This window comes from Prunus dulcis, chromosome 2, assembly GCF_902201215.1.
Source record: "Prunus dulcis chromosome 2, ALMONDv2, whole genome shotgun sequence".
Taxonomy (NCBI): domain Eukaryota; kingdom Viridiplantae; phylum Streptophyta; class Magnoliopsida; order Rosales; family Rosaceae; genus Prunus; species Prunus dulcis.
In genome coordinates this window covers 12,361,298-12,379,926 of record NC_047651.1, presented here as the reverse complement: position 1 = coordinate 12,379,926, position 18,629 = coordinate 12,361,298, and the positions used below count along the sequence as shown (strand labels likewise).

Below are 18,629 nucleotides of genomic sequence, written 5' to 3'. Positions count from 1 at the left end.
ACTGATAACAAAGACCATAATAAATCCAACCTCCCTCCCAAGTATTTCATCTGAAGTTTTTCTCTCGCCCTAGCTTTTCTCTTTGCAACAGAAGACGAACAACTTCCTTCCTCCATCTATGAAGGCATGCTCCCTATTTTTTCTTTAATCACTACCTCGTTGGATTTTCTTTTTCCATGATCTTTCTTCATCGTGTTTTTCTTATTATTAGGGTATAGTTTGGGGTTAGGGTTTATGCTTGTTACTGGGGTTTATGCTTTGTTACTAGGGTTTATGCTTGTTACTAGGGTTTATACTTGTTTTTCTTCTGAAATATCTATATACGACTTTATAAGAATTGTTCATTGAATCATTGGATAGGAAATTGTTGGGGCTTTTTTTTTTGTTCCAGCAGCCTGACGAATGGGCTTGGGCTGCCGTAAGAAGAGAAGTGAGCAAAATTCCCCAAGTGCCTGGGTTCGATACCAAGCGCCTGGAAGAGTGTTTTTCGCAGAGTCTGATGAAACTGTTGCGAAAACACTCTCAGGCTTCCTTCACTAATAGCCCAAACAAACTTAACCAATTTTACAGAAGAGCTTGGCTTGGAGAGCATGTGGCATGGGAGCTAGGCTTTTACAGGTTTAGCAATTTTGAGAGAGAGAGAGAGAGAGATGGATTTTCCTATGGAGGATGGAGGTTTAGAGCAAGCAAAGGAAGATTTGGCTGATTTCCTTCCTAATGGAGGAAGAAAACGAATGGAGGAGGAGATGGGGTGGCTTGAGTAGATTTTCCAGCTGCTTGACAATGCTTGGTCGAGCTCTGGAAATGGGTTGCTCCTTCTGGGTAGCAGAAGTCCTCCTTTTATAGCCACTAAGGGTTCTAATTCCGTCATACTTCCCTTCATCTTTCCATTGTTTTCCCCCACTTCGTCTTCTTTGATGAATCCCGTCCGCCCAAGACACATGGGTAAGGAACCCATTTGTGGTTCCAAGGTCTCGGTTTTGCTGGCCCTTCTTCATAGAGGTGAAGAGCCGCTTGCTTTTCTCTCGACCTTTCCTATGCAAGCTGCCAGGACAATGGGAGGGAAAGGAGCTACGTTTTACTCAACGAGTAAACCTCTTGCTCGTGTGGATTTCCTCTGGTTTTTGAGATGGTTCCTGTTGACTCTCTTGGATAGGGACAAAACGTGCTTGGCCAGATATTTTACAGAGAGTTTGGGCTGGGCTTTTCTTTCCTAGGCTTTGAATTGGTGATATGTCATTCTGGTCAATCTGCTGGGCTTTTCGTCAAGCTGCCGAAAGCAGCTTGCCTATTGCACTTTAACAGCACGTTTAGGCCTTCTAATTGTCTTAGCCTTTTCTAACAGGCTTTGCACTTTTTTTCTAAAGTATTGGGTCATGCTCTCTCTTCTCTCATGCTAACCCATGTATTTCGGGCCGAAGAAATAGGCTTGAGTTTTGGGCCCCCCAAGTGACCCGAAACTACCACTCCCTTGGCTCGTCAATGAGTTTTATGAAAGCCCGTTGCCATCCATACCACAACCCGTTCAAGCAAGCCCCGGGTAATTTTGGTGGCTTGGGCCCACCTGAGCTTGTAACGCATCTTGGCGTTGGCATGGCGGTTCCGACACCTATGCTTGTGCTTGGATTTTTATCCTATCATCATAGGCTATAGCCGGGTTCAATAGGAGTGAGCATGTTTTTTGTAAAGTTAGCATGTTTTTGGTCTTCCCGCACGTTCTTGTTTGGCGCGGCATGTGGCCCGTAGCTCGTATTAATTCGTTCCTTAAATTCTCTTGTGTTTACTTGTCCCTATTGGGCCAATAGTCAACTTGGGCTTAGCCCCTTGGATTTTTGGGCCTCAACAGAAATTGAAATATAGTAATTGACAACCTTTCTATAATCGAACAAAAAAACTGAGACAAATATAGATAAAAAGTATAAAAAAAAATAATTGACAATTAACTACAACTTTTAAATGTTGTTTTGGAAGCCTAAACAACCTCAAAAGCCCAAAATCTACCATATTTTTGACTCGTGACATCGTTCCCTTTTCAGAAAGATATCATATGTCCCAATCGGAGTTTAGACGCCAAATTTGTAATACATTTGTCACTATATTTCTTATGAATTATGCTTTTCGTTAAACATAATTTTATTTCATGTTGTTGAAGGAAAAGATGTTATGAATTTGGCTTTTATTTCATGTTGTTTAAAATTTTATTTCATGTTAGTACAAATCAAGTATCAGAACATCTCTTGAAATTGGATCACCATTAGATACATTGACAACAACGGGTGGGTTTACATTCTTTATCGTCTTCTCTGGTCAAGTTATAAGTAAAAATCTTTTCATGTGTAGTTGATTCTGATAAAAAGCTAACTTGTTACGTGTATTATTAATAGAGACATTGATAGGGAGGAGTTAATAAAGTCATGGCTTTGATGAGATCTCAAAGAAAACAAAACAAGGATGGCCACGGGCCCAAAGTTTCTGTAGAAGATGGAGGCCTACTTGAGCACGTCTTTTGTTTTTTCTTTCAGGGCCTTTATCATACTTCATTTTTTTCCTCTAGCAGTCATCTGATCTTTTCCTGTTTGTTTTTCTCATTACGGCTACAAAGAACAAGGAACCATATCAGCTAAAGAAATTATAGAAGTTTGGAATAAAAGCCATACAAATCTAAAGAAAATTTATTAAAAAGTTACATAGAAGTCTTCTAAAAGTCTATTAAATTTGATATGAATTCTAAAGTTCCATCGAGTTTTATGAAAACTGGCACTTAAACAAAATCTGTTTAAACACTCTAGAATGCTAATTGAATTACACCGGATATTTAAAGTCTTTAAAAATATTATAGAAATCTAAATTGAAAACACTAGATGTTTTAGATTACTTAAAAAATTCTGATTGGAGGGTTTAGAATCCAACTCAGCTGAATACAGCTGAACCTTCCTTCAGAATCATTGAAATCTGAATTGAGGAAGCCCCTTCTCCTAATACAAAAATATTAAAAGAAAAGAAAACAAGACAGAAAATAGCAACACCAACTCATTTCTCCTCCACGAGGACGAGGACGCGAACGACGACGACCATCCGCAGGAGCTTCCCAACCACGATTTTAGAACAAAGAAAACACTCTTCTTCTCTATAGCTCCTTCAGACTCAGTAGCCCCTCGTCAGTGCTTCAAAACTAGAAACACAGTGAAAGAGAAAGAGGGAAGATGGATATAGAGTTTGAGGCGAGGGCGAAACCTCTGGAATACAAAGTGAAGGCAATGTCACGTGAGTCGCCGTCCCAGAAGGCGGGTCACGTGCTCGACGCCGACCTCCGCTCCCACTGGTCCACCGCTACCAACACCAAGGAGTGGATTCTTCTCGAGCTCAACGTAACTCCTCTCCCTCCCTCCCTTTCTACTCTAACCCTAACTCTAATCCTGCCAATTTTATGATTCACTTAATTTTGATTTAGTTTAAATTTTGTCTTCTGGGTTTGGTAGGAACCTTGCTTGTTATCGCACATACGAATTTACAACAAGTCTGTGCTCGAATGGGAAATTTCAGTTGGCTTACGCTACAAGGTTAGTCAACTGCTTTTGTTTGTTTGTTTGTTTGTGTTTTGAGTATGGGAAATTTCATTTCTTTGTCTAACTCGACTCATGAAAGTTGTTTGCTTTGAATCCACTTTAGCATCTGTGGTATCTTAACATAGTTGATTGTATATGATTTAAGGGTAATGTGAACTGCTGATATAGCTTCAAGCTTCAGTTCTGCATGTTTTAGATGAATTTTCTACCAAGTTGTTTGCTCTGGGGTTTTTACTTTATTTCGTTTTTTGAACAGCCAGAGACATTTGTAAAAGTTCGCCCACGTTGTGAAGCACCGCGACGCGACATGATCTATCCCATGAACTATACTCCCTGTCGCTATGTGCGAATATCTTGTTTGAGGGGAAATCCCATAGCTATTTTCTTCATACAGGTATGATATGGGAATTATATCTGTGACATTATTGATTTGATCCGCCTTAGCATATGAAATATGAATAAATCCATATGTGCTTGCTTGCGATAAATTTCATTTATCAAGTTTTGAATTTTTGCCCCCCATGCCACACCATTTGTCCTTTTGTTATAGCTACCTCTCCAATGAAATAACAAGTCCATTCCCAATCGTTTGAAACTCCTAACTTTTCTGCAGTTTTGAATATATATACATGTATATAGATATATAAATATATTATTTCTCTTCAATTATGTCATGCCTAATAACGATCCCATCATGTGATTAATGAATCACATCTGATCTCAGATTTATTGGCACTAAGGTTTCTTATATTTCTACCGTTTCAGCTTATCGGGGTTTCAGTGACTGGCCTGGAACCAGAGTTTCAACCAGTTGTTAACCACTTGTTGCCATCCATTATATCTCACAAACAAGATGCCCATGATTTGCATCTTCAGGTGGATCCAATTGTGCTATCTATAATGTTTACTGTGTACCCTGTTTTTGTATTTTTATATCTCTCTGCCTTCTGATGCCTACTAGTTTGTAGTTGCTTAAAGACATGACAAGTCGGTTGCTTGTGTTCCTTCCCCAACTTGAGGTATATTCATTTGTCTCAGATTTGTATGTAATTTCTTTTCTTTCTGCATAAGTCCCCTATTTTTCTTTGTCTGTTACCCTTATCTGATTTTCTTCTATTTTCTATTACACTGATGGCATTTTCTATGCACTCCTTTCTTGCAAACGGTGCAGGCAGACCTTAATAGCTTCTTGGATGCTGCTGAACCTAATTTACGTTTTCTTGCTATGCTTGCCGGTCCTTTTTATCCCATACTTAATCTTGGGAATGAAAGGTATGTACCTGCTTAATGTCTTTCATGCATGCTATCTCTCAAATCCAGCTTGCAATGGTCTTTGCTTGCATGTTGTTACAGATGATGTATGTACTTTATCTTCATGCCTTTGCAACTCAATTGCTTAATTTTTGTGAGCACAAAGTCATTATTTAGAGTATTCTATGGTAAAGATTTTCTTATATGCTTGCTATCTAGAGTATTCTCTTTTCGTAATTTAACGATAACTATAGAAATATTCAGGAGTACCTTGGTTTTATTCTATTTTGAGCTTATAAGAGGTGCATGTTTGACTCTTGGAATGAGAATAGATTTGAAGAACAAATTTTTTTCAGTTTCAAACCTTTTAATCCTGTTTCTCTCTTTCCTGATTGTATTATCTGTTACTGCTCCTTTATCATGTTTTATGGAATATATACATCTACCTTGATTTCCTCTTTCACCTTGATGCAAAATCGAGTTGCAGCAGGTGTTAAAAGGTTCTTAAGGGAAAAATAATTGATGACACGTTTGAGGGTTGGTTGTAGGAAGTAGGGTTTTAAGTGGCATTCTGTGAAAAGGTTATTTTAGGCAGATGTGCAGGGATATTTTTATTTTTGGGGGTCAAGTATGCAGGGATTATATGGGAAAGAAGTGTAGGAAGTTTAGACCCTTTAGGGTAAGGATATCAGTTGATGTAATTAGAAGATTGTTGTTTGGAGGTTTGACTGGTAATCAAAGAAATTTTGTTGGGTGCTGTTATTGTACTAAAATAAAATCTAGTACTAGTAGTTCAAGCGCTTTGTTTGGTTAGTTTTGGTTGATAAGGTGAATTGAAGGATTGTCTTGGCTTTGAAGGTCTGACACTGATTTGAAAGAGTTTCTTGAAAAAGCGCATATTGGCATCTTTTCGAATATGTTGTACATATATTAGTTCGGCAGGCTAAATGCTACTCTAGCATTACCCGAATGGGGGTCTTTGGCAGGTTAAATGCCAATCTAGCTTTATGAGATTGGGGGCTGCCTTCTGCTTGGTCCGTTAGTTCATGTAGAGGTCATAAACCTTATCCTGTACTTAACTCTAAAAATGAGCTAAAATCATTGGAAATTCATGTATTTCTTTCAGGCCCAAGAATTACAGGCCAGTGTTAAGGTGCAATAATGAAGCACTTTTCTCCTTTTTCCTGTTCCAATGTTTAGTAAAGCATGTTCCCATCAAATAATTGATTTCCAATGGTTCAAGAATCGAAGTCCTTACTAATTAAGTCATCTAAAAGCTGCATTAAACATTTTGCACATCAGGTGTCTATATGGACAACGATCACTTTTGGGAATGACACATTTGAAACATTTTGTTAAGTTTGCTGTTAGCCGCAAAATTTGACTTTGTTCTATAATTTTTGGCATTTCAGTTATCATTGCTTATGTAGATCTCTCATCTTTTTGCACTCTATTACACATTTAGGTCACTTAGCTATGCCAATGTACTTACTATAATGTTGTCTTGTATTGATACTGCAGGACAGCTGCAAAGTCTTCAGGCAATATCTCAGACTCTGAAGTTTCTAAACATAGTCAGCTGTCATCAGCCTTAACCGTGTCTTCTAACTTTGAGGTCTCTTTTGTGCTCTTTTTTTTTTTTTTTCCTTCATCATTGTCTTCTTTTCTTTTTGCCTTTGACTTCACATGCATACCTTTATTCCAATGTTTAGGGTTTAGGGTTTAGGGGATTGATATTACATGAACTTTTCATTATTTATGGTCTTAGATGATTTATAGCTTGCTCCTTCTATTGTATGCAGCCACGAAGATCACGCGGCACTTCACCTTTCGTCCTGTCAACATCCAGTTCTATAGTATTCCGTGCAGATGCAATTTTTGTGCTGTTGAGGAAGGCATATAAAGATTCTGATTTAGGAATTGTTTGCAGAATGGTAATTAATGGGTCTCCTCACTTTTTCCTTTTGATGGTCATTTAGCAAGGTTTTAATTTTACTGCATGATTGGACACTTTCATGCTTTTGATCTCAGGCTGCTAGAGTTCTGCATAAGCTTATAGAGCCTGTGGCACATGAAGGATCAACACCTCCTGGTGAAGTGACATATGGAGATGAAGCAGTAAAATCAGAAATAACTAATCCGGCACCTTTAGTTGATTACTCAAACTTGTTTGGAGAAGAGTTCCAGTTGCCTGGTGATCACTGGGACTCAAGCTATCTTAACATCTTGGATATAGGAGCAGTGGAGGAAGGGATTTTACATGTTCTTTATGCTTGTGCGTCACAGGTTGATTACAGCAATAGTAATATTAAACTCAATAAGCATCCTCCGTTATTCTGATGTCTGTTTTTTGTTGGCTGCTATTCTTATCTATCCACTTACAATTTAACCTGTGATGTTTCTCAGCCTCAGCTCTGCAGCAAATTAGCAGATAGGACTTCTGACTTCTGGTCTGCGTTACCGCTAGTTCAAGCATTACTGCCAGGTTGATTGCCCCACCTAATCGCTCTTCCTAGTTATTGTCATGTCATATAGATGTCCTAATAATTTGAAGTTCCACTCAATTCTTAAAAGTTTTGGAAACCAGAATTCTGTCTTTCTGGTTAAACCCTAATGTGTGCCTTCTGAATGTTGCTTTGCAATAAGTAATTTTATACTTAATCAGACAATAATACAGACATATATATATGTGTTTATTTTTTAATGTTTTCTTCTTGGTCTGAAGTGGTAATTATTTTCTACTTTTGTTTTTTATGTTTAAGCTTTAGGTTCGTTGACCAATTGACTTGGTCTAGTTTGTTTCCACTTCTTCTGGGGACTGTTTTTTTCTTTGTTTGCTTTCAAATTTTAAGTTTTCTAGTATTACACATAATGGTTTTCTAAGTTATTTTTTGCATTAAATTAGAAATTTGGATTTCGTTGATCTGATTTCTGAATTTTACTGAGAATTCTGGGGTGATTTCTGGTTGATCAATTTGTTTCACATGTTATTCTTTGGGTTTTATAGCACTTCGTCCCTCTGTTAGCCGTCCGTCTGACATTGTTGATGATAGTTTCTCTCAATGGAAACAACCAATTGTTCAAGAAGCCCTCTCCCAGGTTGTGGTTAATGTTAATGAAAATTATTCGTTTTGGCTTGGTAAATTTGATATTGTATTTTGACCAGTAGATCATATTATTCTGATCATGGTGTTATTACTGCAGATTGTAGCAACATCGTGTTCACCATTATACCGTCCGCTGCTTCATGCTTGTGCTGGCTATTTATCATCATATTCACCATCGCATGTTAGTGACTTTGCTCATTATTATTAGCCTGCTTAGAATGCTATCCTCGCCTATTCATCTCTATTTCTAATACTTTTTTTTTAAATTTTTTATGAGTGAATGAGAGAAACATTCTTTGCATTTAAGAATATGACCAATTGGATGAAAAATAATATTCTGTTGATGTAGAAAAGGATGACGTTGGTTGGTTCAAGGCATATATAAATGGAAATAAGTTAAATTTATTTGTGAGAATGTTTGATATTTCGTGGATACTTACCCTCATAGCGGTATATATTCCATACATATAACTTCTAATAAGCACAAACCCATACTCTATTGCTCGAAGCTTTATTTTTCAAGAATTATATTGTTCTCACTTGGGAACAAACTGTGTTTGCCTGTTTTGTCTTGCAGGCTAAGGCTGCATGTGTTTTGATTGATCTCTGTTGTGGCGTGCTAGCACCTTGGCTAAGTCAAGTGATTGCAAAGGTTTGTCTGAGGCGGATTTCTTTTGCTGTAACTTTCTCATAGTGTGGTTTAGTTCTCCCGTGTGTTTACACTTCTAGTCGAACTTCCTCTTTTTGCTTTGAATACAGGTTGATCTGGCTGTAGAGCTTCTAGAGGATCTTTTGGGTGTAATTCAGGTATGCTTTTCAATTATATGAACAAAAAATATTAATGTTATAATGCTCTCATGTATCATCTCAGATTGTCAAAGGTAAGGAAGATAGGTTGAGTCATACATGCATACGATCAAACTTTGATGAAGTGACAACTGAGTCAGCTGTTAAAGTTTCTTGTTTTTGCACATGATATATTTTTTGGGTTCAAATAAATAATAAAACTTTATCCAGGATAGAGTACTAGGTTTACATGAACTTTGAATGTTATGCATTTTCTGACAGCTAGCTTTTGTTTTCATTATATAAAAACTCTGTCATTGCTCTTGTTTTAGGGTGCTCGCCACTCCCTGCCTCGTGCTCGTGCTGCCTTAAAATACATTGTTCTGGCTCTCTCTGGTCACATGGATGATATGCTAGGAAAGTATAAGGTATTGCATTCTGTTTGGTTTTCTTGTCATCATGATTGGTAATTTAAAAGTTTATCCGCTTCATTGTTTTGGTTTGTATGTTAGTGTCTTGGATAGGTAGAGGGCTCAAATGTTTCTGTTTGGATAGTTAGAGTGTTAGCTTTTTGTAATGTCATTGTCAATTATCCCTTTTGGTATTCTTGAGATTTATAACCGCTACATAAGCTTACTTTTATTGAGTTAAAAGAATCTTTCTATAATGGCTATGTTTCTTTTTTTTTCTTTTTATAATAAAAAAAGGTAACTTCTTTTTTGTGTACTTTTTTCTGTTTTCAGGAAGTTAAGCATAGGATACTCTTTCTTGTGGAGATGCTAGAGCCTTTCCTTGATCCTGCTGTAGGAAGATTGAAGGGAATAATAGCCTTTGGAGATCTGTCTTCTGCACATCCAGAAAAGCAGGAAGAGAATTGTGTTATTGCCCTCAATGTAATTCGCACGGCAGTGCAGAAACCCGCAGTTCTTCCTTCACTGGAATCTGAATGGAGGCGTGGATCAGTTGCTCCTAGGTAATGTCTTAAGGAAAATTTATAATAACTAGTTTTAAAAGGGAGTGGGGGATATTTGTATAAAAAATTGATTATAAATGCTATTTTGACTACTTGGCTTTGCCTGCTCAACTCTTACTTTATTCAAATTCATGTTGCTCAAATGTATATGAAATACCATATGGCTCTGAAGAAAAGATGAATAATCTTCAATTTATTGTTACCACAGTTCACAATGCATGAATAATCTTCTATTTACTGTTACGACAGTTCACAGTTCACAATGCACAAGTGAATGTTATCCTGTTGTTTCCTGCATACCACTTTGTTTATTGATTTTTATATTTCAAATTAACATTTTGTGTTTTCGCCTATGACAATTTTTGTTGGCTATATTGGATTGTTGATGGATATACAATTCTTGATGCAGTGTGCTACTCTCGATATTGGAACCTCACATGCAGCTACCTCCTGAAATTGACCTTCGAACATCTCCAGTCCCTAGACCACTGGAACCTGAATCTTTATCTGGTTTATCTCATTCTTCAGCTTCTCACCATGGGGTAGCTTCAAAATCAAACAGCCAGGATGAATTTGACGGGAAGATAGATGTTTCTGAAACAGCCGTAAAAATTGACATTTCGGAAGACGCCAGTCTTCTTTTTGCACCTCCAGAACTGCATAACATTGTATTGACAAGTATATCCAGTTGTCCCAACGAGAACAGCACTGTCTCTAACCATGGGGATTCTGGCTCTGAACCAAAACATCTGGTCGGGAAACATTTTCCACACAGGTTTCAAATTGACTTAAAACTAGATGCTGGTTTCTCTGCGGAATATTTCAACTTGCAAGCAGATTATTTCCAACTTATAACCTATCAAGACTGCGAGCTCAGGGCTTCTGAATTTCGGCGATTGGCCTTAGATTTGCATTCACAGAATGGGATTACCATTGAGAGTCATGATGCTGCCATAGATGCTTTGCTCTTGGCTGCAGAGTGCTATGTCAATCCATTTTTTATGATGTCTTTTAGAGGAAATCCAAAGTTAAGGAAGGAGATAAACGTCAGTGGGATTAGGACTCCACAAAATCATGAAATTGGGGCGCGAATGGTCTCTGGAAAGTCTAAGAATGACCTAGAAACAATATCTCTTCTTGAAAGGAAAAGAGACAAAATTGTTCTTCAAATTCTGCTCGAGGCTGCGGAGTTGGACAGAGAGTATCGAGAAAAAGTTTCAGATGGAGGACTTAGTCCGTACTACACCGTAGGATTTGATGAACAAGTCATTAGGTTGTCTCCGCTTGATGTACAATCTGCGGATGCCATCACCTTGGTTCGACAAAATCAAGCTTTGTTGTGCTGCTTTCTGATTCAACGATTGCGAAGGGAGCAGCACTCGATGCATGAAATTCTTATGCAGTGTATGATATTCTTGTTGAATTCAGCGACTAAGCTATACTGTGCTCCAGAACACGTGATTGACATTGCATTAGGATCCGCTGAGTACTTAAATGGGATGCTAACATCCCTGTATTATCAGTTCAAAGAAAACAATCTGCAGTTGGAGCCGGAAACAATACATGGGATACAACGACGGTGGATACTGCTTCAAAGATTGGTAATTTCTTCAAGCGGTGGCGATGAGGAAACGGGCTTTGCAATCAATAAAAATGGTTTCCGTTATGGAAATCTGATTCCACCTTCAGCCTGGATGCAGAGGATTTCAACTTTTTCTAGATGCACATCCCCTCTTGTTCGATTTCTTGGTTGGATGGCAGTATCTCGTAATGCAAGACAGTACATGAAGGACCAGCTTTTACTTGCTTCTGATCTACCACAGCTGACATCTCTATTGTCTACATTTGCAGACGAACTTTCTGTTGTAGATAATGTTGTGAGTCGAAAATATGAAGAATCAGGGGGCGAAATTGTTTCTGCATCCATTAAAGGATTTGAAGTTGCTGATCAGCAGCATCAGGACCAATCTTTTCGTGTCATTTACCCTGATCTCTTTAAGTTCTTTCCTAATATGAAAAAGCAATTTGAAGCTTTTGGAGAAACCATTTTGGAGGCTGTTGGGTTGCAGTTGAGGTCTCTTCCTTCCAGTATGGTGCCCGATATTTTGTGTTGGTTCTCTGATTTGTGTTCATGGCCATTTCTACATACAGAGCAGCTTTCTGCTGGAAATAGTTCTGACCATTTGAAAGGCTATGTTTCAAAGAATGCCAAAGCAATCATCCTCTATACACTTGAAGCCATTGTAACCGAGCACATGGAAGCAATGGTGCCTGAGATACCTAGAGTGGTGCAAGTGCTAGCATGTCTTTGTAGGGCATCTTACTGCGATGTGTCATTTCTTGATTCTGTATTGTCTTTGTTGAAACCAATCATTTCATATTCTTTGTGTAAGGTGTCTGATGAGGAAAGGTCATTGGTAGATGATTCATGTGTTAATTTTGAGTCATTATGCTTTGATGAGCTTTTCACTAACATCAGACAGGGTGCTAACCAAGATAATTCTACTGAAAAAGTATACAACAGAGGATTGACAATTTTCATTTTGGCGTCTGTCTTTCCTGATTTATCTGCTCAGAGGAGGAGGGAAATGCTGCAGTCCTTAGTTTTTTGGGCCGATTTTACTGCCTTTGAGCCAACTTCTTCTTTCCACAATTACCTTTGTGCATTCCAGAGTGTTATGGAGAGTTGCAAACTTCTGTTAGTTCAGACTTTGCAGTTCTTTGGTGCCATCCCATTGGAGCTGCCCACTGAGGGACAAAATGAAAGTGGACTGGAGTCACATTCATGGTTCCTCAGTGATGTCTACCGTAGTTCAAGTCAAGAAAAGGCCTCCGAGAAGTTAGAAGGTAACAATGTTGGTGCTGATATTGTGAATAAAAAGGTTTATCATTTATTTCCTGAGGAAATAGAAGAATTCTCAAAACACTTGGAGGTTCTTATTGGTAAGCTTTACTCGACAACTGAGCTATGTTGGAATCTTCATCATCAATTATCTAAGAAGATGACTATTACATCAACAGAGTGTTTTATGTACTCAAGATTCTTGGCATCAATTGCACAAAGAGTTAATGACGCTCAAGAAAATGATGCTGAAATTTCTTTCCCATCTACGTCAGTTGACCAGTTCCCTGATCATTGGAGGACTGGTTTAGAAGTAATTTCTGAGACCATTCTGACCCTTCAAGAAAACAGATGCTGGGAAGTTGCTTCTGTTGTGCTTGATTGTGTACTTGCTGTGCCCCCTAAGTTTGGCCTTAATAGTGTGATTGGCTCCATCTGCTCTGCAATAAAAAGTAGTTCTTGCAATGCACCAAAAATTGCTTGGCGCTTGCAGAGTGATAAATGGCTATTGATTTTGCTTACCAAGGGTGTCCATTCCCTCAAGGAATGTGAGGTTCCTCTTGCTAATTTGTTCTGTACAATGCTGGGTCATCCTGAACCTGAGCAACGATCTATAGCCCTTAAGCTCTTAGGAAAACTTGTTGGCCAAGATTTGAGTGGAGGAACTGCCCTTCAATCTTCCATGTTCTACAAAAATTTAGTTTCACCTGGATTTGTTACATCTGTTCCCGAGTCGATTATTTCTCATTTGGTTTCAAGCACATGGAATCTGGTGGTTGTCCTTGCTTCATCTGATGCATCATTACTTGTGAGGACTCGGGCAATGACACTTCTTGTAGATTGTATCCCATTTGCTGAGCGACGTCTGCTGCAGTCTTTTCTCGCCGCAGCTGATAGTGTTCTTGGCTTGGGAGAGCTTGCCCGTCCAAATTGTGAGGGCCAATTGCTGAGGCTTTCATTAGCACTGATTGCTGGTGCTTGTCTATACTGCCCGGATGAAGATATCTCTATGATTCCTCAGAATGTTTGGAAGAATATTGAGACTCTGGCATCGTCAAAGCCTGGTATCCACTTGTTATATTTCTCTAATTTTATTGAATTATTCTGGAGATGTTGGGAGTGAATGTTTTGTCTTTCCTTTTTTGTTTATTTTAATTTTTAATTTTTCCCATTGTTCCTTTTCTAGATGGAAGGTCTGGGGATGTCGAGAAAAGGGCTTGCCAAGTCTTGTGTAGATTGAAAAGTGAAGGGGATGAAGCTAAAGAGGTGGGTAACAGGAAAATTATTGTTTATTGTTGTCATGGCATAATATGTCAAAGATATTGGAGTATATGCCAAACATTTTCCTTGGAACTAGTTTTCTTTCTTTTTAATTGTTTTAATCAGCAATTTAAAATTATATTACTTATTAATCGAACCACATTTTACATGTAAGGTCCTGAGAGAAATACTAACTTCAAGGTCTTCAAAACAATCTGACCCAGATTTTGAAAGTACTCGCGAGTCCGTTCTTCAGGTGAGGAACATTTTAGAGATGATATGGTAAAATTTAATTTGATTGCAGAGAGTGATTTTATTGATGTTATTGTAATTTTGTTTGCATTGAAAAATCTTTGCTTGATCACGCCATCCAAAAAATTTAAGGTAGAGGAAGTAAGTTCAATCATGTATAATTTTATACCAAGATGAACACCACACATTTACAATCCTCTGGGGTAAATTTCTTCTTAGATGGTCATAAAGTTGTTATTGAACTGCATGTTGCACAAATTCAGATAAATTAACTTGGACTCACATTATACATTGTAACCAAAAAGTTATATTATTTATTTATATTTTCCGAATGAAGCTAGGATTGCTTGCTAGAGGCCATTGCTTCTGTTATAAAAAGGGTTGCATTCCGACGTCAATACAATATTTATATGTGTTGGTGGCATATTTGATCTTGTAGCGTGTGTTGTTTAACAGATTGTTTCTCAATTTTCTGCTATGAATATTTTGCTTTTGAATCAATTTTAGGTCTTATTTATTTATAAAATTATTGGAGCTTTAAAAAGCCTAATTTGATACTTAACAGTCATAACTGTCATGGTATCTATACATCTCAAATGCTATCTGAACAGGCATCCATCCAATGTTTACTTAACATATTGAAAGATTAAAAAAAAACATCTTAGAACTTTCTATTACTTTGATATTGCTGTAGACACTTAAAACAGATATGAATTCTTATGTTCCCAAAATAAGAAAAACAGGATAACTATTCGTCTGTGTCCTATAAATGTTGCAAAAGGAGGGATTAGGAGAAGAGATGAAATTGATCTACCTCACGTCCATCGACTAAATTTTTTTTATATCCCTTGCTTTTTCCATGGGTTTCCTGGATTAGTTGTTGACTTATACTGCCTTTCCATCTCCTAGAAGCTAATATATAATTATTGATTTGTAACAGGTCCTTGCCAGTTTAACTTCTGCAAAGTCGTACTTTGATATTTTCTCAAACAAAATTGACCAAGAGGTTATGGTAAGCCTGAATTACAATTGTTGCTTTTCGTTACGTTCCCAACTTATCCATGTCTTTGTATTAACTGAATATGTCATAGGAACTAGAGGAGGCTGAACTAGAATGGGATATCCTTCAGAAAGAACATGCATTACATGAATCACCAACCAAAGATGGACATCAGATTCTTTCTCTAAGCTGTAAAGCTTTCTTTCCTTATATTTCTCATTACAGCTGTTGGCCGTTGGAGAATGGTCATGTTAAAATTTGTTTGTGGAAATGGTAAACTTAAACACTTTGTTTTTCAGCTCCTGTGGAAGATGATGCACGCCTTAAGCAAATCAAGGATTGCATTCATTCCTTGTAAGTGATAAAAATATTAATGGTATATTCATTCCTTGTAAAAATATTTTTACCACTTACCACACATGTACCGGTGACACCCTCTTTCACGTCTATAAATACCTCTGAATATTACTTTCAAATTCTTATTAAAAATTTTGTTTTTTTTACTTTGAAATTGCTATAGGCTGGTAACGCAGACAACTTTGCTCATTCCAGGAAGTCTGCAGTTTTACCTCGTGTTAAATTTTTCCATCCCTAGTTTTAATTGGTATTAACCTGTAATAAAACTAACTGCTAGACAACACTAGATGAGCTTCAGAATATCAGCAGTCAGTAATCAGGCTTGCATCCTTCCTTATATTGAATTGCAATAAATTGTGTCACACTATCAAGTAGTACTTCTCCCAGGCGTTTTTATGTTGAAAATAATGAGGTTCTTATCTTACTAAAGGATGCACTAGCTCAAACGTTGGTTTTTAAGATGTTCTGAGTCCAATTTGCCATAGGATCTTATTTTGAAGGCACCTAATCTTTGATGGCTGAAGAGCACCCAAATTTAAAATAATCAAATCTTACATGCATCAGCTAGACAAAATAAATAATCTTATACATGTTAAATTCTTCTACTTTTGTGCCTATTTTTTGGGAAGGTTTCCAGTTTCTTTTAGCTTGGTATTTTTGTAGACTTCAAATTCAGTTTCTGTGATCTTCCTTTGCTATCAGAGAAAAGTCCAAGCTCCATGAAGACATAGTCGCCCGCAGGCAGAAAAAACTTCTTATGAGACGTGCCCGCCAGAAATCTTTTGAAGAGGTAGCTTTACGAGAAGCTGAGCTACTTCAAGAACTTGATAGGTGTTGCTTCCTTAGTGGCTCATCTTGTTTTATATTGTACTGATTAGATATTTGTTGGTCCACAACTAACATATGGACTAATGTACCAGGGAGAGAGCAGCTGAAGTTGAAAAGGATATCGAGAGACAGAGATTGCTAGAACTTGAGCGTGCAAAAACCAGGGAGCTGCGACAAAACCTTGAGATGGAGAAGGAAAGACAAGCTCAGGTAAAAGCCCTTTTCAGTAGTGTCTTGATCTGCGATGAAAACCATTTCCATACTATCTGGATTTGCTAAGTTTCAAATAATTGACATTGGAAATGCTGGTAATTGGCTGATTATGGCAAATTTGGGTGAAGAATTTGTCAGACCATGGTTCAGTCTTTGAGACTAAATATTATATTGACTTTGAAACTACACCTTCCCCTTGTATTCTTGTTGCATGTCTTATATTAATTTGACTATAAGGACAGTGAAGGCCAGGAGGACTTGGGCCTAACTGCTTTCTGTAATGCCAATATCCATTGGCAATCATGATTTTCCCCTTCCTCTTTCCCTCTACCTACTGATCTATACATGTAGAGTTTTATATTAATGCTAGCATTCCTCCATCTCTCCCACGAGAATGAATCAAGTAGATATTTTGAAGTCATCACTTGGAAGGAAATGAGAATTCATCTTCTCTTTTTTGTTTTTTGTTGGCCAAGTATTTGGTCATTCCAGTTTTCTGCCATCCCAAGTCCTCTGATAAAGTATCATTCTTTGACAAATTTATTAACTTGCTGGGGAACAAAGTCATACCATTCAAGTTTATTATATTTACTGTCATTCTGGAAACCTGAATGGAACTGAAAAGGTGGAAATACTGTATCTGTAAGTCATGGGCCTTTTAAGAGGATGCATTTTCTGCAGTCTCTTGTTTCTGGGTTAAAAAAATGGTATATGTAATACTTCAGCGAAGAAGAGTTGCATACTAATGTCTTGAACCTTTTCCTTTGGCAGAGGGAGCTTCAGCGTGAATTGGAACAGGCTGAAGCAGGAGTACGACCATCACGACGTGACTTTTCCTCTACCTACAGCAGGTGATCTTTTATGTGATTTGTGGGAACTGCTTAATTATTCTTAAGTTTTGTTCATGGATAGATAGTGTAGACTAAAATATTTATTTTTTAGTGGATATAAGGGTGCAGGGGCATGCCACAACAAATGTAAATTAAATATGAATCATGGATTATTATTGAGCATACTTGTTTTGCTGCATCTATAATTATATGCTGCAATTACTTTTGGTTTAGACTCAGTTTGGTATATTCATTTTGCAGTCGGCCACGGGACAGGTATCGTGAAAGAGAAAATGGAAGAGCAGGTAGTGAAGGTAGCACGAGATCAAGTTCTGGAAATTTGCAGCTTGAAACTTCTACTACCAGTTCTTCCATGGGGACCATGCCAACTGTGGTTCTGTCTGGGTCCCGGCAATTTTCCGGCCAGCCTACCATTTTACAATCTCGTGATCGTCTGGATGATGGTGGCAGTGGTTATGAAGAAAATCTGGATGGAAGCAAAGACTCAGGTGATACGGGTAGTGTTGGAGATCCGGACTCAGTTTCAGCATTTGATGGACAGCCTGGTGGATTTGGGTCAGGTCAGAGGCATGGTTCAAGAGGGAGCAAGTCCAGGCAGGTAGTGGAGCGGAGAGAACGGGATGGGAGACGAGAAGGAAAGTGGGAAAGAAAACATTTATGACTAATGACTTCAGAATTAGTGAAGTCTGGTTCTAGGTTAGGATACGCTAGTGTGTATTTTGTAAGGAGAGCTGTTGATAAGAGTTACGACGTGGTTTCTTAATTTGGTGGTGATCTGATGAGGTCATCTTCATGTAACATACCTGTACCTTAAGTTATAAAATTGTGTTTAGTATTGGATAAGTCACTTTTTTATATTTTAAATACAAAAGAGAGTCTAAACTACGAAAGGAAAGGGGATTTCTTACACACTGTCATGGGGGTTTGAACCTTTTAGAGCCCATTTGGATTGATGGATTAGGGAGGGAGATTTTGGATTTGGAAAGCCCAAATACAAATGATCCTATTTAATTTTACTTTTAGCAAGTGTATTTAGATTAATTATGAAGAAAATTTATTATATCTAGTTGTCATAAAATGGCAGGATATCGACACATTATAACTTATTCTTACATTTTTGGACCATAACTTATCCCTTTCAATTATCCCCCAAAATGAAAAATCTTTCACCGTATTTCCTACTTCAATATACTCTAATAGCATGTTTACTAATCCGTAATTGGATTATGAGGAATTGAATTGATGAGGAGTTGGATTGAGGATAATTAGATTCCGTTTTCTTATTGAATTTGTTTACTAAACCATGAATTGAGGGGAGTTAGACTCCATATTCCAATTGAAGC

The 18,629-nt window shown here is 37.7% G+C and overlaps 1 protein-coding gene across 5 annotated transcripts; it reads left to right on the top strand.

Annotated features, from left to right (window-relative positions):
* The first annotated feature begins 2,935 nt into the window (after positions 1-2,935).
* On the top strand, positions 2,936-18,133 carry LOC117617730. 5 transcript variants are annotated; one of them, XM_034347234.1, is made up of 26 exons: positions 2,947-3,368; positions 3,480-3,560; positions 3,823-3,960; positions 4,332-4,442; positions 4,535-4,585; positions 4,738-4,838; positions 6,339-6,432; positions 6,620-6,751; positions 6,849-7,103; positions 7,224-7,302; positions 7,825-7,916; positions 8,022-8,105; positions 8,502-8,576; positions 8,684-8,731; positions 9,043-9,138; positions 9,454-9,683; positions 10,093-13,589; positions 13,712-13,791; positions 13,961-14,041; positions 14,978-15,049; positions 15,129-15,228; positions 15,337-15,391; positions 16,097-16,225; positions 16,315-16,432; positions 17,207-17,286; positions 17,527-18,133. In XM_034347234.1, exons 1-26 carry the CDS (start codon positions 3,204-3,206, stop codon positions 17,945-17,947), a joined length of 6,465 nt encoding a protein of 2,154 aa, XP_034203125.1. In that variant the 5' UTR covers positions 2,947-3,203; the 3' UTR covers positions 17,948-18,133. The 5 variants fall into 5 exon arrangements, 4 of the variants coding, with proteins under 4 accessions (XP_034203125.1, XP_034203126.1, XP_034203127.1 ...); XR_004584376.1 differs by lacking the exons at positions 15,129-15,228; positions 15,337-15,391 and having other exon boundaries at positions 2,936-3,368; positions 17,527-17,772; XM_034347235.1 differs by lacking the exons at positions 2,947-3,368; positions 3,480-3,560; positions 3,823-3,960 and having other exon boundaries at positions 4,330-4,442; positions 4,528-4,585.
* Positions 18,134-18,629: the final 496 nt, after the last annotated feature.

What these genes read in the sequence shown, in the direction of transcription:
- LOC117617730 (XM_034347234.1), top strand. Translation starts at nt 3,204, where the DNA reads ATGGATATAGAGTTTGAGGCGAGGGCGAAACCTCTGGAATACAAAGTG. An exon ending in GGATTCTTCTCGAGCTCAAC is followed by an intron (nt 3,369 to 3,479) that starts GTAACTCCTCTC and finishes TGGGTTTGGTAG; the next exon opens with GAACCTTGCTTGTTATCGCA. An exon ending in ATCTTTTGGGTGTAATTCAG is followed by an intron (nt 8,732 to 9,042) that starts GTATGCTTTTCA and finishes CTCTTGTTTTAG; the next exon opens with GGTGCTCGCCACTCCCTGCC.